Consider the following 21,011-nt stretch of genomic DNA (forward strand, 5'->3'; position numbering starts at 1 on the left):
AGGAATAATTTTCTCTGTCCATAAAATCCCTCACACATGACTTGATAGAAGCCAAAAAATTACCTTCCACATTGGGAGAACCAGGATGTTTTAAAATCCCAAATTTGCTAGACATTAAGCATTTGGAGAGTGTTAAAATGCAAGAGTAAGCAGGGGTAGGATCTATTACTAACCACACTCACCTAACGTGGGATTTCTCAGTCTGTTAATAAAGAAAGCCTGGCTCTGCGGGTGTGGGACTCAGTGTAAGTAAAGTTTGAATGGGAGCAAGGGGGAAGAAAGATCAGGCCAGGGGAACATTCCATAGCGTAGGAGCCCTTACAGACATCAGACAAGGAGATGAGAAGTGGAAGTGCTGAAGGTAAACTTTCCCTAGGCCGCAATTTGGGTTATAACGAACTGCAGTCTACACTGGGGTGCTCACTGCTGGTGTGGAGAAAAATCTTGCCAGATGCTTAACAAGCCTAGGGTGGCTAATTCCTTTTCAGCATAAATCCATTTTACTTTAAATTCCTACTTATCCAAACTTCCCATCCCCAATCACGAAGCTCAGTAGTTGGAAAAGAAATCAGAAGAGAACTAGATCACATAATTACAATACTCAAGAGTGATGCTTGCATTCACTTGGTCTTGCAGCGCCCAGCCAACAGAGGGTACGTACAGCAGGTATTGAATCTTGTCTTCCAAAGGTGAGAAGCAACGCTCTTGCTAATGGTTTAATCCTCCCTAGACTTCTTCAATTGCTCCAGGCCAGAGTTACCTACATTTTAGTCACCCAACTACTAATACTACAATTTTAGTCATATCAATGAGTTTCACTCACAATATTATGTACTTAGTATTTTAATAACCTCAATACCTCCTGCCTTATTTTTTACTTACTGTATTATTTAAATTACCTTACCATGTATTTCAAATGGGAATTTTATATTGTTATCATAAATAGAAAAAAGCACCACTTTTCATAGATAGAAGGTAACCATGAAAATAAAATTAACTGAAAGCAAAACAATGTTCATTCCAGCTAAATCCAGCTGCAAGGCAAACCCCAGTCTAAAGCCTGTTCTCTCTTTGGCAAAAAGGGATCTAGTAGCAAGTTTAGGGAGTTGTCGATGACAAAGTACCAAACTGAGACTTTTCCCTTTGCATAATCAAAAAGACTGAAAGAGCAATAAAAAGGGCATAAATTTCCACCACATGACTCAATATTCTTGAAGGCCACCCTGTCCCTGAGTCACCCTAAATCATCCCAGGTAAAGTACGACTCAGCCCACTTGGAGACAATACTGCTGAAAGCTGCCGTGCGTTTAAGGAATAAATAATTGAGTGTAACGAGGATTACTGATAAACTCTGTGATTCATAAAATTCCACTCAGATAGTTACGCAGCACAGACAATACTCATTACCCTTTATAGACCTTATCAATCTTACTGGAATGTTATTTCCCAAACTAAAAATTGCTTACACAAATAGCTTCTATATTGATTAAAATATATTCAACATTTACTATACTTTTTAAATTATTCATTTAATTTCTAATTTAAATTGTTTCTACATCTTTTTCATGTCTGTAACGAGCATATTTTGTCAACTAAATGTAATAATGTGATAATATCTCACTTTAAAGGTTTTCCAAAAGATAGAAGTGTACTATAGTTCTGGCTTTTCCAATCAAATGGGAACATCTCTCTATGTATTTATTATTTCATCTATTCTCTGAGAGCTCATAAGAACTCTATAAAATAAAGTGTGAAGTCAGAGATTTTTCTTTTGTTCAGGATTTACTCTTGTGTCCCAATGGCAGTGGTCAGTGTTTACGTTTTATATTTGTGCTACACAGCCCTCTGGGCATCTCTGTACATTCATCTTCTACTTTTCTTGGAAATCAGGTTTTAAAGTATTGTTACTTTGGGTAAGAGGCATAAGAGTGGCTATTTGTTCTTGGTATAATTGTTTAACCTAAAAAAGAAAGCTCTTATTTCTTCTGCTGTGGGAAGGGGTGGTGGGGACAAGCCAGATCTAAAAATAAACTTGATTTTCTTTCCTATTTCTATGTAACTGGAGTCCCTTTGTCACTACCCATTACCACCTCAATAGTTATAGGATGAATAAATAATATATATTTTTAAATGTGGCAAAACCAAGAAAGAAGTAGTCAGGGCTGCATCTCATTTATCAACTGGGCGATTAAAGGGCTGGCTCTAGAGGCTCCAGACATCTAGGGACCCAGAGATAAAACAGAGCAGTTGGCTGTGTTTTCACTAATGAATCCAGGGCTTGAAAGATATCAGGCAATTTGAAAGAAAAGCAGCCAGGACAAGAGACATTAGACAAGGGCAGTAGGGTAATGAAGGGCGAGGCCGGTTACTGAGAGAGAAAATGACTTCATTTTCTATGGTAATGCTTCCGCGCGTCTCGCAGGTCTCTTCTCACGCTTTGTTAGTGTGACTGCGTACACACAGCATCGGAGCGCCACTCACGGCCTAGAAGGAGAGGGCCTTGGAACATTCCACACGGGGGCAGAGGGCTCGGGTCTGTTATTCGGAAAGGGGGAGGCTAAGAACAATGGCAGCAGAAGGGGGTTAGACTGCAAGGTGAGGAACGGTGTTTTGACAGGATGTGGGGGACGCACAGGATTAAATCAAGACGAAAGACATAGCAAGGAAAAGAAAGAGAAAGGCAGCCAACATACTCTGGAAATGTGGAATTGTTTGGAGGGGGAAGTGGGCAGAGAACAGGACCGTGCACGGGCGGCCGGCGTATCTGCAGGGTGGAGCCGTGGGTTTGTTTCGATCAATGGCCGAAATAAAAAGGGCATCGGACACTTGACTCCTCCTCAGCGAGCCGGTCAGCGGACACATTTTCTGCTTAGCGGGGAAAGGGGAGGTATTTTAGAAACAATTCCAGAGTATATTTAGCTCCTAAAGCTGGGGCACACAAATGTCACATTCCCATGAGACGATCGACCCAGTGAAAAGAACACCCGTCCAGAGGCCCTCGGAAAGCCCGTGAAACTCTTGCATCCCAGGAGATGCTGCGCACACGGATGTGACATCATGAAGGCGCCAACGTCAGGGAATGAAAAGCAGCGAGGGCATCACAGATTGGTTCAAGTTAAAGGACGTCATAATGAGTCAGAAAAGGACCAAGACTTTTCCAACGGAGTAACGCCATCACCAAGTCAGAGCACACAGCGCTTGGCGAAACGAAACAAAAGCTTAAAACAAATCATGAACATTAAACAGAAAAATAATTCAGAGCAAAATGGAAATTAAAATCATAAAAACTATGATAAAAGAAACATTAAGCTACATCTTTTTAAAAAAAATTTCCGCACAACAACTCATTGGCATTGCCCCATCAAACACACAACCAATTGTCAAAAATCAAACTCGAATTTGACAGGACAAGGCAAGGAGCTCATAGCACAAGAACAGTGATCATGTTAAACACCCATGCAATCACCTCTGCCACCATTGTCTGACAATATGTAGACTGCCTCCAGCTTTGTCAATATTCCTAATAAGCCCCAAGAGAGTGAACAATGCCGAATTTTAAAATGATCTGTCAAAGTGTTAATTGGACTCTTGGAGAACTTCTGTTCCTTGGGGGAGTGAACCATGGGAGAAAATTCACACTACCCCTCTCTCAGTGAAGTGAAGAGAAAATGACTGCAACCAACAGCTAGATACTCGGTTGGCATATTTGAATGCTTTACTGGAAAGGCTGTTTGTTTTTTTAGAAAATCGCAATGGGCAAAAACAAAGTGGTTTCTACTAAGTTGTCTCTTCTTGAGAACACAGCCAAGACTAACACATCTGAGGCCTGGAGCCACACATAACAAATAACGGCACATGCTGCGGCTTGCGAGCAGCCGGGACGGTTTCTCCCGTAGCTGGTGCTTTCTTGGGAGAGTAAGAGCAGGGACCCCTCGAGCTCAAAGAGGGTGATGAGACAACACTCACTTTTTTTTTTTTTTTTAAAGATTTTGGGCAGGGCATATTAATAAGAGGAAGTCTACAGAAGAATAATAAAATCAGTGAAGGGGACATGCTCAAGAACAAGATCAAAGGGGCTGCATCTTTACATTTCGGCTTGGCAAGGAGAGCAGCAGAATGCATGGCACTCTCAGGAGACGGGAAGCAAAAAAGAGGATGAGAATTTAGCAGGCGCGTTTGCCCAGAAAACATTCCGTAACAGTAAAGACGGAAATATGTATGCAGAACAGTCTGGGGGAGGGCTCGACAGACACCGTCTTCCAAGGGTCTCGGGGGCGGCTCTGCCCTCCAAACGCAAACCCCCGCTTGGATGAAACTCTTGAAAACATATAGAAGTAAACAATTCTGAATGGGGGGAAACAGCTCAGCAACATAACTGGGCTTTTCAGTCTCTGATTTACAAGACTGTTTTTTGGACAAGTAAAGGCCTCTTTGGTTGCAGCTGCAACTAAAGTAGGATGTGTTACCAGAAGCAGCAAATGGCGAGAAAAGAGATGACATTTCCTGTCTGCAGTTAAGCAAAGAAAGCAAAGGAGAATTTAGGACAGTTCACAGTAGAGTCCCTTTCATTTTGTGTGGCTTCCTTTCCGTTTTAAATGCATAGCAATTCTGCTTGATTAAATAACATATTTTTGTTTTAGCTGTTGTCCTCTAAGGGCAGTTACAGTACATCTGAGGACCACAGCTCTATTCAAATTCAGCACCATGCGAAAGTGAGAGATGCTACCAGCCAGAAAAGACTTTGCCTTGCTATTTCTCAATTCACTGATTAACAGGGCCTTTACTTCAATTGCAGTCACTTGCCAAAGCCCGAACTGCATTCCGTCACATTACGGTGGGAAAAGAGAGTCCAAGAAATCACAGAATGAGACTAAGAAGGGTTTAAAGGGATCTCAGGAGCCAGCGTCCGCTTTGGCCAAGCCACACCTCTTTTGGGTAGAGGAAGCTCAGAGGATGTGTTATTTGTTTTGTGTGGTTTCTCCTTGGTCAGGGAGTAATTTAGGATGAAGCCTCCAACAGGATTGGGTTGCAGTCTTTTTTGAGCAGCTTTCAATCATCGTGCATTGGAGGTTCCTTAAATGCCGCTAGGCTTCAGCTGGAAGCAGCTACACAGTCCTCCCCGCTTTTCCCTCCCTCTCCCCCAGAGGAAGAGGCATTTCCAAGGCCTTACCCTTCTTGTCTTGGTGATTATGGGAAGACACTGCCCCCAAAGGGTCTGTGCTGTCAGGTGAATCGAGCAGATGCTTCCAGTCCAGCATTCCTCCCCTAGACTCATACCCCTCTTGAGCCGCGGAATCTGACGCAGTGGTGCTGGGCAAGAGGGAACTGGAGTGCCCTGTTTTCATCACAAATACAGTTAGGGAAAACATCACCAGAGAGACCCACATTCCCTTTGCTCAGAGGCCAGGAGGTGGGACGCCCAAGCTGGCTGTAAGACTGAGAGGAGATCACTCTAGAAATGACAAGGCTTAGTGGTGGTGCTGGGGGGGTGGGGTGTACTCAGCATAAGGCCCCTTGAACCTGTAGTTAGAGGATGAGGGGCCAGATCCTGTCTCTGCCACTTTGCTGGGTGGTCCTTGGGGAATCGCTTAACCTCTCTCTGTGCACACAGCGGGGGTAAAGACAGGCAACTCCCAGTGTTGGGAGGATAAATGCGCAGTGATCTAGCACCGTCTCTGGCACATAATAGGTGCTCCAGAAACACCAGTGTCCTTCTTTGATATGCTCGTGGTTAACACTAAACACAGAAAGTGTCCACTCCAGGGATTCCACCTGGGGCAAATTTATGGTAGTGGAAGAATCTTGCCCCCTTGCAAACAAGTCAGTTGCCCTGAGCTCTTGCCATGGAGGTACCACGGTGTGTCTAGTCTTCAGTTTGAACCCAGCTTCATGGCATGGGCATTCCTCTTTCTGAGAGTAGTTATTGCTTTCAAAAGGGACCGATTTCCACTGCCTTTTCATTGGAATGGAGGTCTCAACTGCTACATGTTATTATGGCTGTGCCTTTTGTGTCTTATTCCAATAAAATTAATTTCAGTTTTTGAGGCCCTTACTGACTAAAATGATTCAAATTAGAAAAGGATAGATTTGTGAGATCCAGAGTAGCTACCATAGGATAAGTCCAGAAAAATGGCTAGGTTGCGAGTTGGGGCAGAAACGCTAGATGTTTCTTGTGAATTCATCCGTAAGCTCTCCCTCCATCATTCCACAAGGTTAAATACAGATTGTATCAGGTGCTTTGATCTAAGCTGTCACAATGATTTAAAGAAGCACTACTACCTATTCTCTCTAGTAGAAATAAAATATAACCTTTCTGTGATTTTCAAGTGACATCTTTGGCTTATTAAACCATCTTACCTATAGCAACCTCTTGAACAATTTAAAAAAAAACATCAGGGCAACTACTGTGCATGTGTAATTGGTGCCTTTGGTAGAAAGTAGGACAAGCGCACAGGAACTGCAGCCTCAGGGTGTGATCACCATGTATGTGATAAAGAAAATACTGGCCACTAGAAAGAGAGATTATAATGATAAATACACTTTTTTCACAATTATCGTTGGAAGTTGGATTCCCCCCGGAGACTTTAATATTGCAAATTACAGGTAAAAAAAAATGTGTATATATATTAATATATATGTGATGGCTATTTATCTTCTTACAATTTTGCTGAGCAGAAAAAAGTAAGCCAGGTGGCTCATCTAAGGTATAGTGACTTCTATGGAACCCCCACACTTAAATGCCACATGCAGCTTCAGTAACATTTAAGCGGTCCCTTTCTGTATGGAACTTGTTTGGCTCCCACACAGTTTCAAACATCCGCTTTGTTGAAAATAGTCTGCCTCATATCCAACTGCTAAAAGCATGCTCATTTAAAATTCAAGGAATGCTTGATTCTAGATTTTTTGTTTTTACATTTCTGGGTTTCACATTTCATCTCATAATACAGATAAGAGAACAGGGACAGGAAAATCAGCCTGAGAAATGGAAATACAGAATTTCTTTTATTTCCTTCCTGCTTAACACTGAGATTTAAAACATAACCTCTATTTTCCACTCCTGAATTCATGATTGCTCTAATAAAATATATGGTCAGCCTAAGAGAAAATTTAGCACCCAGCATAAGCAAACAATTAGAAATAGCTTTGTAGGAAGTCAGAAAGAGAGGAAGAATAAAAAATGCCTCCTCTTCAAGTAGCAAGATTTCTTTTACCTGAATTGATATGCATTTTGAGCACTTTCAATTTAACTGTATTCAAGGAGCAATTTTATGGTAATGCCATAAGTATGGTTTAGGGAGAACATTTCTTAATACGGTAATCTAGGGGAAATATATGCCTAAGGGACACATTCTCTGTAGAAAGATTTCCTGGCCCATATGCTGCAAGTACATGGAAAACTCATTGGTAATGGAAAGCTATGGCTATGAGAGGAAATTAATGTGGACCAGATGGTAGTTAGGTAGGAAAATGTTTTACACAAATGTGAGAAATCAGTCTCTTCTTCCTATCGCTCAAGTGTTAGTCTAATACCCACCACATCTCCATTTTCGATATGTAAATCTAGAGAAACCATGCATCTTATTTACTCGAGAGAAAAAAATGAGCAGCACGAGGTTTGTAATCTTTTAAACTTATGCTTGAGGATAGGAAACACGTGCCAGTGGTGAATTAAACAGGCAGAGAAAGCACTACCTGATTCTTAAAAATTTTAGAACCACCACGTAAAAGCACCGTTAAGCAGCAGTCCTCAGTTTGAAATCAAAGATGTGTTATTATTACCTCTCCAGGCTTAAAAAAATGTTACAGGGAAACCACTTATATTATTTCGTATAATCTGATTTTAGAGGCTATATTATTTTAATGCATTTCCTAAACACTTTGCAACCAAAATAGTGCTACAAATATAGGCAATCATTTGTGGATATGGTATTACAGGTCAATAGATTTGGAAGCTATAATACTGCCTTGTCAGTCCAATAAGAAAGGTCACATTTTAATCAATGGAGTTTACTATATTATTCTTATAAAATACAAAGAAATAGATATATTTTAAAAGTTAACTTCAATGCATCAAATCGTTTCTCTGTATCTACAAGTCATTGTGATTCCAGAGGTTAGAGCTCCTTCAAACTACTCTAACCTGTTTACAATGATTGTAGCCAATTAGACACAAAACAGAGACAATAAATCAATACAAGAAAGGAAGACTGGAGGAATATAATCAGGGCCCAATTCACTAAAAGGGGTTCTTGCACATGTAACTGGTGTTGCACAGAGCTTTTGCCAAGTGGAAAGTTTGCATGGTTTGTGGAAATGATCCCTTTTCCTGAGCTGGACAAGTTCTGGTTTTGTGGTTCTGCACAGAGTGCCAGACATGCAAAGCACACAGCTAGAAACAGTGTGGGTGCACTTTGGACTTCCGGGTTGGCTTCCTTGTCTACATCCACGCTCATAAGAATAGCAGTTTGGTTCTTCTTCTGATGCTACAAATACAGCACCTAGTCTAGTGCCTGGGACATAATAGGCACTCAACAAGTATTTGCTGAATGAAAGAGTTAATTCTATTCTGGGCTTATTAATTCCCAAATAAGCATCCTTTGCAATAGTGTCTGGGGAAAAAAAGTCTCCTATCTTTTTATGGACCAGCCCTCATTTTGATGGTCACTTAATCGTCTAACCATTTCACATCGAATAGATTTAGTCTGCAATAGATCATTAGCTGAAAGGAAAATTCCAACTCTTCTCAGTGGTTTCTTCATCACAGAGCTGAGAACAAGAGGGCATCATCCTTTAAAGTGTTAATAGGGAAGAATTAATAAGTACCTCTCTTTTTGTAAAGGGAATAAGAGAGATCCATAGCTTGGAGACTGATTTTTGTTCATAAAAGCATCCCATGGTTTAATTATTCTATCAAATTACCTAGGAGTTAAAATTGGCCTAAGAATGATTGATGAATGCTGGGGAGGTTGCTGGTCCAATTAGTTTCAAGATCTGAGTTTCTCAATATCTGATAAATATTATCCAATTATAGAAAATGATTGCAAAGTATGATATTGGAAAAGCACAGATGCTAAGTGGGTTTTCTTTCTGAAGGCAGGCTAAGCAAGATGACATTTGCCTCCTGAGCAATTTTTCTTCCAGTCTTTGCTACACTTTTGAAGCATAGTAAAATGCGGTGTTCAATATTCTGGTTTGAATCATAGATGAGAGAACATTAAAAGTGGATGAATTCTGTTGGCCCATCTACTCTCCCGTGCCTCACTTCGGGGGCGTGGAGGGGCGGTCAGGAGAAGCCAGGCACTGCTTTCCATATCTGCACAGCCCCAGTTTATAAGACAGCTTTTAAGACTTTCAAAGAAGGTTTTTGTTTATGCTAATTAGACACAGGGAGTGAGAGTTTACATAGAGCTACTAAGCGCATTTGTCGCCATCCTGAACTATTTCTTTGCATCACAAATCTGCATTGTTTTCGTTCCCTTTCTCTTCCTTTCGTTTCTTTTCCTTTTTCCTTTGCTTTCTCCCCTCCTATATTACCTCCTCTATATGTAAAGACTGTCCTGGAACTGTTACTTTGTTACATACCTTAAGCCAACAAACTATAAAATGGCTTTGTGTCAATGAAACTTCCAGCTCCCAATATAATGCAATATAATGCAGGGGTTTAAATTTGCCATCACACAGATGTTTTTCACATTTTATTCCAAAAAACACACAAACAGTTTACCCTAATAAATATTTGAGGGTACTTTGAGAAATGTAAATGGAGCAGCTACATTTCAACTTCTTGTATAAGGAGTTCAGAATATTCTGTTCATGGGCTTGGTAGTTTTGTTTAGTACGGTGCTTGTGTATTTCATACCAAGAACAATGGAATAAATCCTGTTTGCACATCATTTCCACTGCATTACTCTTCCTTGGATACGTTTTGAAGAAATCCCACTGAAAATAAGTCTAAATATTCACACTCTTTGTGAACTTAAAATTTCAATGGCCAATATCATACGATATTGGAAAGTTTTGCCTAATAAGAAGCTGATGCCTGCACCCTGTACAGATTTTCCCCTGCAGAGGGCACTGTCTTGAGAGCCAACATTTTGGGGGATGGTTCCCTGTATCTTTTATCTTGGATATACTTATGTCCAAGAGCAATTTCTTCTCCCTCAAGAACTCATTAAATGTATTCACCGAATTCCCTAAGGTTGGCATATTTCATGTTATGTGGTGGATTAAAAATTTAGGACTCAGTCTCCCACATCAATTGTCTCACGTAGGCAGAGTGATTTCTGAAGCATACTAAAATTGTAAAATAATTTTAGTGAATTGGGGCCCTGAAGTAACAAAGAATCTGGTCCATGATGTTTAGTAAATGAAAACTATAAGCTACCACAGGATGAATGACTTAAAGAATTAAAAAAAAAAATCCATAAACTGACCATACACTGTGTTGTAAGACATTTCATAATCTGGTAGAGGAGTTGAAATGTCTATAAAAAAGTAATGAGGATAAAAAATTAATTAAAAAGAAACCTAAGGTTTGAAAATACTCAAGAGGATTAATCGTGAAATAGAATTTCTCAGATAGGTTTCCACCAATATTAAATTATGAGAGTAATATCTTCCTTACCATTCAGTGCCACAAAGGAATCTGAAAGACAAAAGGGAGGCGAAAGTTACTTAATGTTTTACTCTCAGCTTACTGTGACTTGCATAAAAAGTGGGAATGAAATAATACAGAACTATGCCGACACATATGATCCTCAATACTAAGTAAGCGCTTTTTAATTCCTGCCTGTAATGTAAGATGCTTTATGCTCGGTCCGATTTCACACCTCCACATCTCTTCTACCAAGTGAGTTTCCTCCAGGTCACTGCCTTTGCCAGGAGGCAGAGAAAAAGCAAGACTTAGCAGAAAAAATGGTAACTGTGATTCTATGTGATTTTGAGAGTTCAAGCCCTACTTTATACGGAGGGACAAACCTGTGGATAAAATAAGTGGTGTCTGGACCACAATTACAAAAAAAGCACTTTTCTTTATATTCTGTCTCATTTCATCCTCACAACCATGCTGTGAGGAACTGTCTCGTATCACAATGTTCTGAACTCATCAGGGGTTTTAGTTTGGAAATCAAAACAAGAACAAAAAACCAAACTCATAGACATATTAGGCAATATATCTAGGTGTGTGTGCTATGTGTCTGGGTCACATCACTGGTTTACTCAGCTGGTCACGAGGGCTCTAACACTGGCTTTTTGTGATTTCCTCAATTCTCCTTAAAATCCGGTTAAAGAGTTATCATGCCCCAATTACCGAAATCCTCTCTGAATACCTATGTGTGAGTAGGTCTGTTTAATAGAAGTAGTTCATGCTCCAGCAGCAGTAGGGGGCGAGGAGAGGCCATAGGAAAGGCAGGCAGGCAGAGGGGTAGCCTGACCTGCTGCATGTAGGAGCACCCTAAGTGCCCAGCGGGAGTGGGGTTAAAGATTGGGGGCACGCTAGAAAACACGCAGGCAGATCTAGGGCCTTGACTGCTGGGATTACCCTGGCGATAAAGAGTAAATCACTGACTGGGGCCCTGAGATCTCACCCTGTGCTAGCTACAGAGGCTTCCTCAGGTCTCTCTGCCTGAGATCACAGATATTGGGTGCAAGCCATATCTGGACACCTTTATAGAGGCAGGAACAAGCATCTTCACGTTTTCATAAATTTCCCTATTCAATCCAAATCTGTATTTTTCTACAGATGCCCATACCACCAGATCATAGAAATATGATGAAAATGATTCACTAAAGTCAGCTAATTAAATGCATACATGCACACACCACCCTAAACCTGTTTCTCTGAAAATGAAGCTATAAGGCACCAAGATGATGAAGGCCCACTGATCAAATGTTAAACTGTTTCACTGATGCAGATGAATGCGCGCGCACACACACACACACACACACACATGCATGTAACACAGATCTTTTGGTGATGATGCTGTCTCCTATGCTTATTTCTTAACTCAATAATTTTGCATGTGAAGGCATAATAAGAAATTTTTGCCAATGTATAATATTTGTAAATGAAAAAAACATGGCATAGAATTTGGAGATAAGGCTGCCTATAGTCCTCTTTATGTGATAATATCTAATCTCTAAAAAAGATACAGTAGGAAGCTAAATGACACTGTAGAGTTTGAAATTTCAGTATTCATAGCTGAAAGGTTTAGTGTTGTACCCATGATTTTCATTATAGAATCAAATATCAGAAGTAATAGAGTTTCACTCCCTTAGGAGCTATTATTTGGTGCCATTGTGAATGTAAGCTTTTTGACATTCAGCATATGTATCATTTAAAATAACACAAACTAAATGTATTTTCCGAGAGTATGGTATTATTCCTTAAATCAGTATTAATAAAGAATGTTTCAGGGGAATATTGATATTAACCAGGTCACAGGACAACGGGGCAGAATTTTGGCCAGGATCCTTTATATAAGGTTCTAACTAAAATGTTATCATTTAATAACATTTGAAATGAACCCTGAGATTTGCATAGTAAGTCAATTCCTACAAAAAAGCTATTTTGAATCGCCTTGTACTTATGGTTATTTCTGAAATTTTTTTTCTATCACAAGTGGTAATAGACATAAATCTAATTTAAAAAAATAATTACTTTTGTTAGTCGATATGTTCAAGAAGAATAAAACAGTCCCACTCAATTAAAAAGCTAGAGTACAATGATCAGTCTTTTTATTATTTGGCTAAAAATGACAGTGTAATAGCACATTTTGAAAAACAACAAAACTGTCATTTTATAATGGAAATGCTGATATAACTTACTGCTTTGCTATAATTGATATTCTCTAGAGTGAATCTGTTCCCCAGCATTAGAATAATGAAATAGGTGCCAGCATTTGTAGTGACAACACTGACAACACTGGCTTTAGAACACACTGCTTGCTTTATTTGATATTTAGAAGATGATTTCTGCTATTTATGCATGCTTTAGTGTCAGCTGCACTCAGTTCCACATGTGGGGTGATGTTTCTAGGCCATTGGATAAAAGCATCTTTGCCCAGAGATAAAAATGGATAAAAGGCTGTACTTACTGTGACAGTCCCCCAGACCATCTGTATTGCCGCGTTCTATGTCCTGCTCAAAAGTCAGTCTTTAAAAACAGGAGGAAAAAGAGAGACAGAAACAAATGCAATAATGTAAGTCATTATTCAGGAATGAGTCTTAAGTTTCACTAAAGAAAGTAACACAGTTTGATAAACTGAGTGGCAGGTGCAAAAAGAAATAGATAACGACTTGAAAATTTGTCTCTGAAGTTTGCACTGGTTTGAGTCTCCAAAGAGAAGCCATGGTTTAAGCAGCTAATTCAGATATTATTCAAAGATTTAACTGGTTTGTGGATTATTTATATCTTTCTTTTACTCTGATTCCCTGGCCACTTCTTAAACATTTTTAAAAGTTTAGATGTCAAAATATACTCCTCATGTAAACAATATAGCAGTCGTAAAAAGAAGTCTTTTCCTCTCCATTTTCTTTTTCATTCCTATTCTTGCCCTTCTAGAGCTGTATTTCTTTGCTTAGCAAAAACTTGTATAAATAAAGTGTTCAAAGGTCCAAATGGCCAGTGGATATGTGGGACCCATCTGGGATCAGAGCTGGGGTGGGGGGCATTTTGCTGAGACCACTTGGATATTTCATGCACTCTCCCTCGACCCTAATCATCAGAGCATTGCTCTCACTCTCTGCCACCTGCTCATGTTTTGTACAAGTTTACTAGGCCACCACTGTGCTGTACATACCATTAACAAAACCAACTTTAATAATATCTATTTTGATTTTTAAAATAAGCACACTAGAGTCATCCAAAGGAGTATTATCCTTCTCTGGGGGAACTTTATGCTTATCTCCATCATATAATTGAAACTCCTGTTTTGCAACTGCCTTCAGAGTTTATTTATGAACCATATAGGAAAACTATTTTAAAAATCACATCTTGACCTAGTAATCCACCATGTTTGGTTTCACTATCTTCTGCTGCATTAAAAAATCATATTTATCCTCAAAGAATAAAGATTTCTAGTGGTAACGAGAGTCAATATTCATCATGCTCTGAAGCCTACTCTCCAATGGGAGTGCCCCATGTTTTGAGCAATGAGCAATGCCAGCATCATTGAAATACATATGCAAGCCAGTGTTCTGATGATGACTTAAAAAATAATTTTTTAAAAATTCAGTCTTACTACCTCTGGTCACACGTTGAATATAGAAAGGAGACAGGTCACTTCTTAGCTAACCTCACTGTGCTCTGCAATCTTTTCTCCTCTACCTCAAGGCTTCCCATGAAAAGATATAAAGCTCTAACATGAGAGTATGTCAATATTGCTACTTGTAAAGCTGTTCTAATAATATATAGTGAGTCAACCGTCTGCATTAGTCAAATTTCCAGGTCAGATTTTACAGTTATCATTAGCTCTGTTTATGAGAATACTTGCCCTCAAATTAGGCAGGTGGCAGTCATCAGATATGCCCTTCCGTCTGTCTAGCTATTCTAAAATAGGAAAGGACTCTCAGAGTAATACAAAGATGGCTCTAGTCCCCCTCTGGATCTGGGGAGACTGAATAAATGGCTGTGATGAAGGAAAGACCTGTGCTGCCACATGGCACCTTCCTTGAGTTGCCATAACCTATCAAAGACATGCATTGAATATTTTTCCAAACGTTACTTTGGATTTCACATCCACTGAAGTTCAAACATAAAAAGAAATCTCTTAGCCTATGCCATCTAAGCACTGAAAGCCAGGGTAACAATTTTAAACACCAAAATCACAGGCATGGTAGACTGGCCCTCTCTAGCTGATCTGTTGGAGAACTGCCAAGAATTGATTGACTGCCTAGCGAGTTATAGGGTCAACTGTTCGTCAGCTCAGGAGAAAGGTTTGTTGGATGTATACACCATGCTTGCAGTACAAATGCACTGCTTAACAAATGCTCCGCAATTTCTTCTCTGCCCTGAACGGTCAATTAGAAGAGCCAGTTTTGCTATGGCTGGACAAACCACTCACTAATCTAATTGGTATCCGACTGCTCCTTTTCTGTGCTTTTCTCCTACTGTGATGATCAAGGCAGGCACCTTCTTGTCCCTCTCTTCAGGGAATACTTTAATCCCATGGTGTTTCCTTTCTCTGTGTTTTTAATCAGTGTGAGGATGATTAGTCAATTGGAAATCTGCCACATGCGATGCTGTGAGGTTCTAGGAAACGGGAAAGGGAAGGAGAAGGGCCGACAGTCCCGTTGCTGGGGTGTGTGTGCAGAGAAGGCCGTGTGGTGGTGGGTGCAGCGCAGAGAATCGTATGTCCAGAATGCCCAGCAGCCAGAGGCCACTTTCTCCCTTCCCACACTTGGGGCTCCTCACCTGCTGCTGGGTGACAGATGGGCACAGGCACTGGCTTCCTTCACCCACCCGCAGTATGGGTCTCTGGAGGCGATGCAGGTTCTGCAGGAAGAGATGACCATGAGCTACCTAGGCCTCCTTTCTAACACTGCAAATTTTCTGTTAGCAATTGTCAATGAGGCAAAGTACATACTTTTTACACTTTCCGTGTCGTTCGCACCGGCCGAGGGGCACCCTTATCACACAGGTAGAGAATGCGACGTACAGGGAGCTGCTTGCTCTGTCGAGCTGCATGCCCACGATCCTCTTGTCTTCCACTCCATCGTAGCTGCATCTAATTTTGCGGCAGAATAATATTATTAATTGACTTTCTTGGGTCAGTTCTCTTTTTCCTGCCACCATCCCCACATCCCACTTCCCAGCCCACAAGGTGATCTCTTAATCTGATCTAACTGGAGGTGAAGCAGATCCTCACTCACAGGCACACACGCAAACACATAAACATGCACGTGTGTGTATCTATAGAAACACACACGTTATTGGCAAGCAGAAAATGCTTTTTCTCTGTTAAAAAATTTGTGCAAACAGCATTAAAAGCCATCTAAAAATGCCTAAGACCTAAGTCTGCCATGATTTTCTCTGAACGAAAGGGATCATAATAGCATAACAAATAATTACTGAGAAAGAATCAAACATTCCACTCACTTTTCGGGGTTGTAAACGCTCATCTCCTCCAGGAAAAGGCTGTCATTTAGAAAACCACTGTTTCCTATCCTGGCCAAGAACTTCAAGATGATTCCCTTCTCTGATCCCAGAAAAACCACAGTGTGATTCTGATATGGCCCAGCAGTAGTGTCCACTGCAATTTTGGTCAGGCGGTATCTAAAATGACAGCATCACATTTTTTATTTCTTTGTTGGTCTATCATTAAAGTGTCCCCTTCTCCACTTCAAACACTTATGCCATAGCTTTCTAGTAATAACCTCAAGAAAAATATATGCATATAAATAACGTTCTCAAGCGGTTCTGGTCCTCTATTTCCATATGCAGAGCATTAGTGTGGCTCCAAAGGGATGGAAGGAGGGGTGTGTGTGTGTGTGTGTGTGTGTGTGCATGTAGGCCAAGTTCCATAATAAATAGATAGCCGTAACCATCTGAAACCACTCAGCAATGATTTCTTCCATGAGCAACAAAGGGAGACTGATATATTCTGTAAAGAGGTAAAAAAAATAAGTGAACTCACTTAACATTTCATTTAACATTGAAAAGAAAAGCAATGACTAACCATTTTTCCATATTCTGCCTCTAAGGTACAATGCTTTCATCAACAACATGTGAGACTGGAAAGCTTTCTGATTATATGTAGAGGGGCTGAGAGAGTTCTGAAGGATGGGGGGTGGGATGCTAATGGCACTACTAGTAAATATGAGGACATGCCAGCCAAATAATACCTATTCAGTGCCAAAGGTGAAGGCCATGCCTAAGATAAGTCCTACTGGGCGTCCTCTTTCTGACATCCCTCCGTCTTTCGACATTCTGTGGATACCTATTTGTCCTAAGCGCCATAGCTGAAACCAGAAAACACGGATCTTCCTGCAAGTTATATACCCTGGTTTCCATTTTATGGGCAGGAGCTATCACAGTACTTTAATATCTTTCAATAAAGTCACAGTATAAAAATGGTGATAAAGTTAATAAACATTTTGTTTGATGACTGCCACAATTGGATGGTACTTGAAAAAGCCTGTTGAATTGTTTGGAAATAAGTCTTAAATAAATACAAAAAAGAGTATTCAATGTTATCATAGATCTCTGATTAGCTATTCCTTCTCTGTTGGCCACCACTTCAGATAACCAATAGTGAAGTATTATATGGATCCTTCATGCTGGCAAACGTGATGTCTGTGCTTTGCTTCACAGCTAACAATCCAGGGACCATGCTCAGGTGGCATCTGCAGCATGTTTTGCAATCACATCCAACCAAACAGGTATCCACATCCATTTGATGGTTCTCCTTCACTGCTCCTCTATTTTTGCACAGACTGGATTAATATACTAATCCAGAAGGAGATATATTTCTTTCCTTTAATTGCTGGCATGTGTCCAACTAGCCTGAAAACACTGGAACATTTCTCACTGGGAATGTGGCTATGGGGGTTTTGTGGCAACCACCCAACTGGCCAACATTTCATAGATGAATCATTGCCCAGTATAGCAGAAGATGTTTGTGGCATTTCAAAGCATGATCCACTGATACGTTCTACAAGTACAAGATAAAGTGATGGAACTCCATTTAGGACATGGTGTGCTTGACACCCACCTGACCATCGTCCTCAGGAACCATGGCCTGTTGAAGATGGAAGGCACTGCCTCATCCATGAGTGGGTGCGTCTTGATGAAGTTCAGGGTATCATCAGGAAACTCATTGGAGGTTGCATATTTTTCTAAGGTGGATGAGCCAGCACAGCAACCCGGCCTAAAATGAAAGAAAGGGTGGGAGGGAGGGAGCTTATTTTGTGCCTTATGGCAAATTCTTTGAATGAACTGCTTCTCTAAGCACTTGGCATGAAGGAGAATGTGCTGCAGGCTGAGAAGAGGAAGTTGAACAATGCAGAATGCCACCACATACAATATGCTGAGATTTCCTCTGAGCCGCCTCCTCATTGCATAGAGAAGCCTCAGCCAGTGCAGTTCAGCTCAGCTGGGGGCAGCTGGCTTCCTCTAAGGAAGCAAAAATAAATGCCAGTAAACAGTGATGGAGCTTGAAACAACTGAGTGAGTGTGGTTTGCACACATCTCAGGGACAGCCCTAGTTATTCAGAAACTCTGCTAGCGGTTCTTGACGTATTTTGCTCTACAAAGAGAAGTAGAAAACAAAGACATTCAAAAAACATACCAGCAAGATTCAATGCAGCCATCTCTCATTATCTGGGGCTCGCTCCAAGAACATTTGGGTTTTTTTTTTTATTGTTGTTTATATTTTTGTTTGATTTTGGCATATATGAAAAGCCAATTATACAGAAAGTTCTCTCCTGAAAGGTCATTTTCTTATAACTGAACAGTGATGGTGAAAATGTGCTACTATAAGAAATTCTATAATTTCAGGAGTCAACAGACATCCCAGCAAAGTCAGATCAGGGAAACACTGAAGCCAATCCTGTCCAGACACCAGGTTTGCCCAGTCGTGCAGGAGAGGAGACTGGCCCCTCACGACACCAGCATGAGTCACCCCATGTGGACACTGTTTCAAGGAACTATCCCAGCCAGCCCCATGACAGCATCCTGATTCTGCAAGAGGGACAAGGCAAGCACGTGGAAGGATGTGGGTAAATCCACTGCCAAGGACGGGTAGAAAATCACTCACAGTGCGTGTCCTAGGATGGCTGAGTGACACCATCTTTACACACCAACGAGAGAGTATTACATTAGAACATTCTGAAACCTGATCCCTCAGGCTTAACTCCTGTTCCTGCTCATCTAGAAGGTAGTTAACAATTCCAGGGAATGACTTGGAGAATCTATCTGAGGTTGCTGAGGTGTGCTTTTTGCACTTAATCTGTTCTCCATAAGCAACAGAGTATGAGCATGCCAGATAATTCAGGTGATGAAGGTGGATAAACCACACGAGTTTCTCTCAAGTGCACTTGGCTAGGTATTTTGTGGGGAGGATTGGAGGTTGGAGAAGAGAGTTGGAACACAAAAAACTTAATACGACATTGGGCTTCCTTCTGGAGGCTCAGAACTCCAGTGGGGAAAGGCAGACATACCAGGAAGTTTCTTCAGAACGCAGACTGCAAATGCTTTGAGGAAGTGTGAGTGTGTGCCACACAGAGAGGGCACACACTCACACCTCCTGAGTTCCATCTGGTCCCGGTTAGAAAGAATGAATTAGCAGGCTTAGTGTGCGAATTGAAGATTATGTAGGACCAAAAAGTCTCTGGACCACAGGTTCCCAGCGAGAGCAATTCTAGGGCATGATTTGGTGGGGAGGTGTATTGCACTGCCTCTGGACCCAAAACAGACCAGCACCTGGCAGATCAGAGATACTCTAACGATCCACTGTTTCCGATGGATTCTTGCTCTTCGTCTGGAATCTGAACTCAGCTCTGATCCAGCTGAGTCACAAAATCCAGGGAATACCATTTATATTGCACATTTTATTAGAGTTTAAAGGCACAGGTCTCCATAAAATGAAGGGAAGAGGGAAGGAGTAGTGGAAATGATATTCCCAGCTATGTGAACTTGTACTACATACTTCTGGGCCTCAGTTTCCTCACCTATAGACCAATGGGCCTGGCTGTATCAGATGGTTCCTGTTATACATTGAATAAATCACATGTAGAGAGGTTAAGCAAAAGACTAGAGAATCACTGCCTTGAATATATTAAAAGGTAACTCTGGGTTTGGTTAATGGGATGAAGGCAATTGATCTCCTAGGCCTTTCTATTGTTCTGACATCTGTGTCTGCTTGGCTAGCACAGAAGGCATCGACACGCAGTTTATAGGATGTTCACTGCCAGAGAAGCGAGCATCACTATTTCTAAAAGTTTAAAATAGTCATATATATATGTGTGTGTGTGTGTGTGTGTGTGTGTATAATGTATTTGCATGTACCTGGGTTTAGGAACTCGTTCATCAGGAACTGGTGTCCAGGTGGAATCGGGAGACTTCTGTTCCTTGAATCGCCCAGTAAAAACATTGGCAATATCAAGCATGTCATAGGCACAGACTGCAGACCCAGGGATGCTGTAAAGTGACATTTTATAAAAAATGTTACTCATGCAACATTTTTGTATGCAGCTTGGAAAACATACTCCAAATAAACTTTCCTACTGCAGGCAGTTGAAATTTAACGCATTAGCTGCCATGTGAGTTGTATCTAACTCACACTAGTTTTGAGCCTGGGGCATCATGAAGCATATATAACTCACACATCTCTTTAACTTGGGAGCTGAGAAAACTATTTTTCAAGCTGCATATAACTCAAGCATAGAAAACAATAAAAAATAACAAATTTTTCATTAAATTATAAAGGATTGTTGTGTTTTCGAAGTTTTTATTCTATTTTCATAATAAAACACCATGGCCTCAAGGAAAATAATTTTTTTTCTAGTGTGGCAGTCAATGGGTTTTAAACCCTGAACATTACAAATGTAAAGGATTTTAGTGCATAAACAGAATGTTTCTCTCAATCATATTTGCATCAATGGCCTTAAACAATAGGCAAAACTAGTTACAGCAAACTCACAGAGAGAAAAATGTCTACATTGCGTTTTGAACTGTTTTTATTTATAAAGGAAGAATTGTTGAGCTGGTGATAAAAGTTTCATGAATTTCTTAATATTAATTGTCAATAACCCAAAGAGAAATCTCTGGAGAACATTCTGCATTTTTAATATTGATAAAAATTTGAAACAAATGTGCCCCCAACTGTCCACAAATTGCTTCTCTGAATTTAGTTCTTCAAGCCAAGGACTCAGGGTGTGAGAATGTGTGTGGGGGAAACCCACACACATTTTATATTAGTCTCTGTACATTAAAATTTTTACTTCCTAATTACTTGCATAAGACTAAACAATTTAAGTATTTAAAACACCAGCACTTTGCAAATAAAGTGCTC

The 21,011-nt window shown here is 40.5% G+C and overlaps 1 protein-coding gene across 2 annotated transcripts in view; it reads right to left on the reverse strand.

Annotated features, from left to right (window-relative positions):
- SEMA6A (semaphorin 6A) overlaps window positions 1-21,011 on the reverse strand; it is a 124,833-nt gene that overhangs the window by 17,948 nt on the left and 85,874 nt on the right. Inside the window, exons 11-19 of one of the 2 annotated variants that reach the window (XM_069491920.1) lie at window positions 20,006-20,137; window positions 17,712-17,867; window positions 16,097-16,273; window positions 15,585-15,725; window positions 15,413-15,493; window positions 13,095-13,153; window positions 10,625-10,645; window positions 10,434-10,484; window positions 5,171-5,335 (exon numbers count right to left, since the gene is read on the reverse strand). In XM_069491920.1, coding sequence (XP_069348021.1) covers window positions 5,171-5,335; window positions 10,434-10,484; window positions 10,625-10,645; window positions 13,095-13,153; window positions 15,413-15,493; window positions 15,585-15,725; window positions 16,097-16,273; window positions 17,712-17,867; window positions 20,006-20,137 — 983 coding nt within the window. The remainder of the gene's footprint in view (window positions 1-5,170; window positions 5,336-10,433; window positions 10,485-10,624; window positions 10,646-13,094; window positions 13,154-15,412; window positions 15,494-15,584; window positions 15,726-16,096; window positions 16,274-17,711; window positions 17,868-20,005; window positions 20,138-21,011) is intronic. The other variant, XM_069491921.1, reaches the window with a different exon arrangement.

Source organism: Eulemur rufifrons, chromosome 17 (genome assembly GCF_041146395.1).
Source record: "Eulemur rufifrons isolate Redbay chromosome 17, OSU_ERuf_1, whole genome shotgun sequence".
NCBI classification, from domain to species: Eukaryota; Metazoa; Chordata; class Mammalia; order Primates; family Lemuridae; genus Eulemur; species Eulemur rufifrons.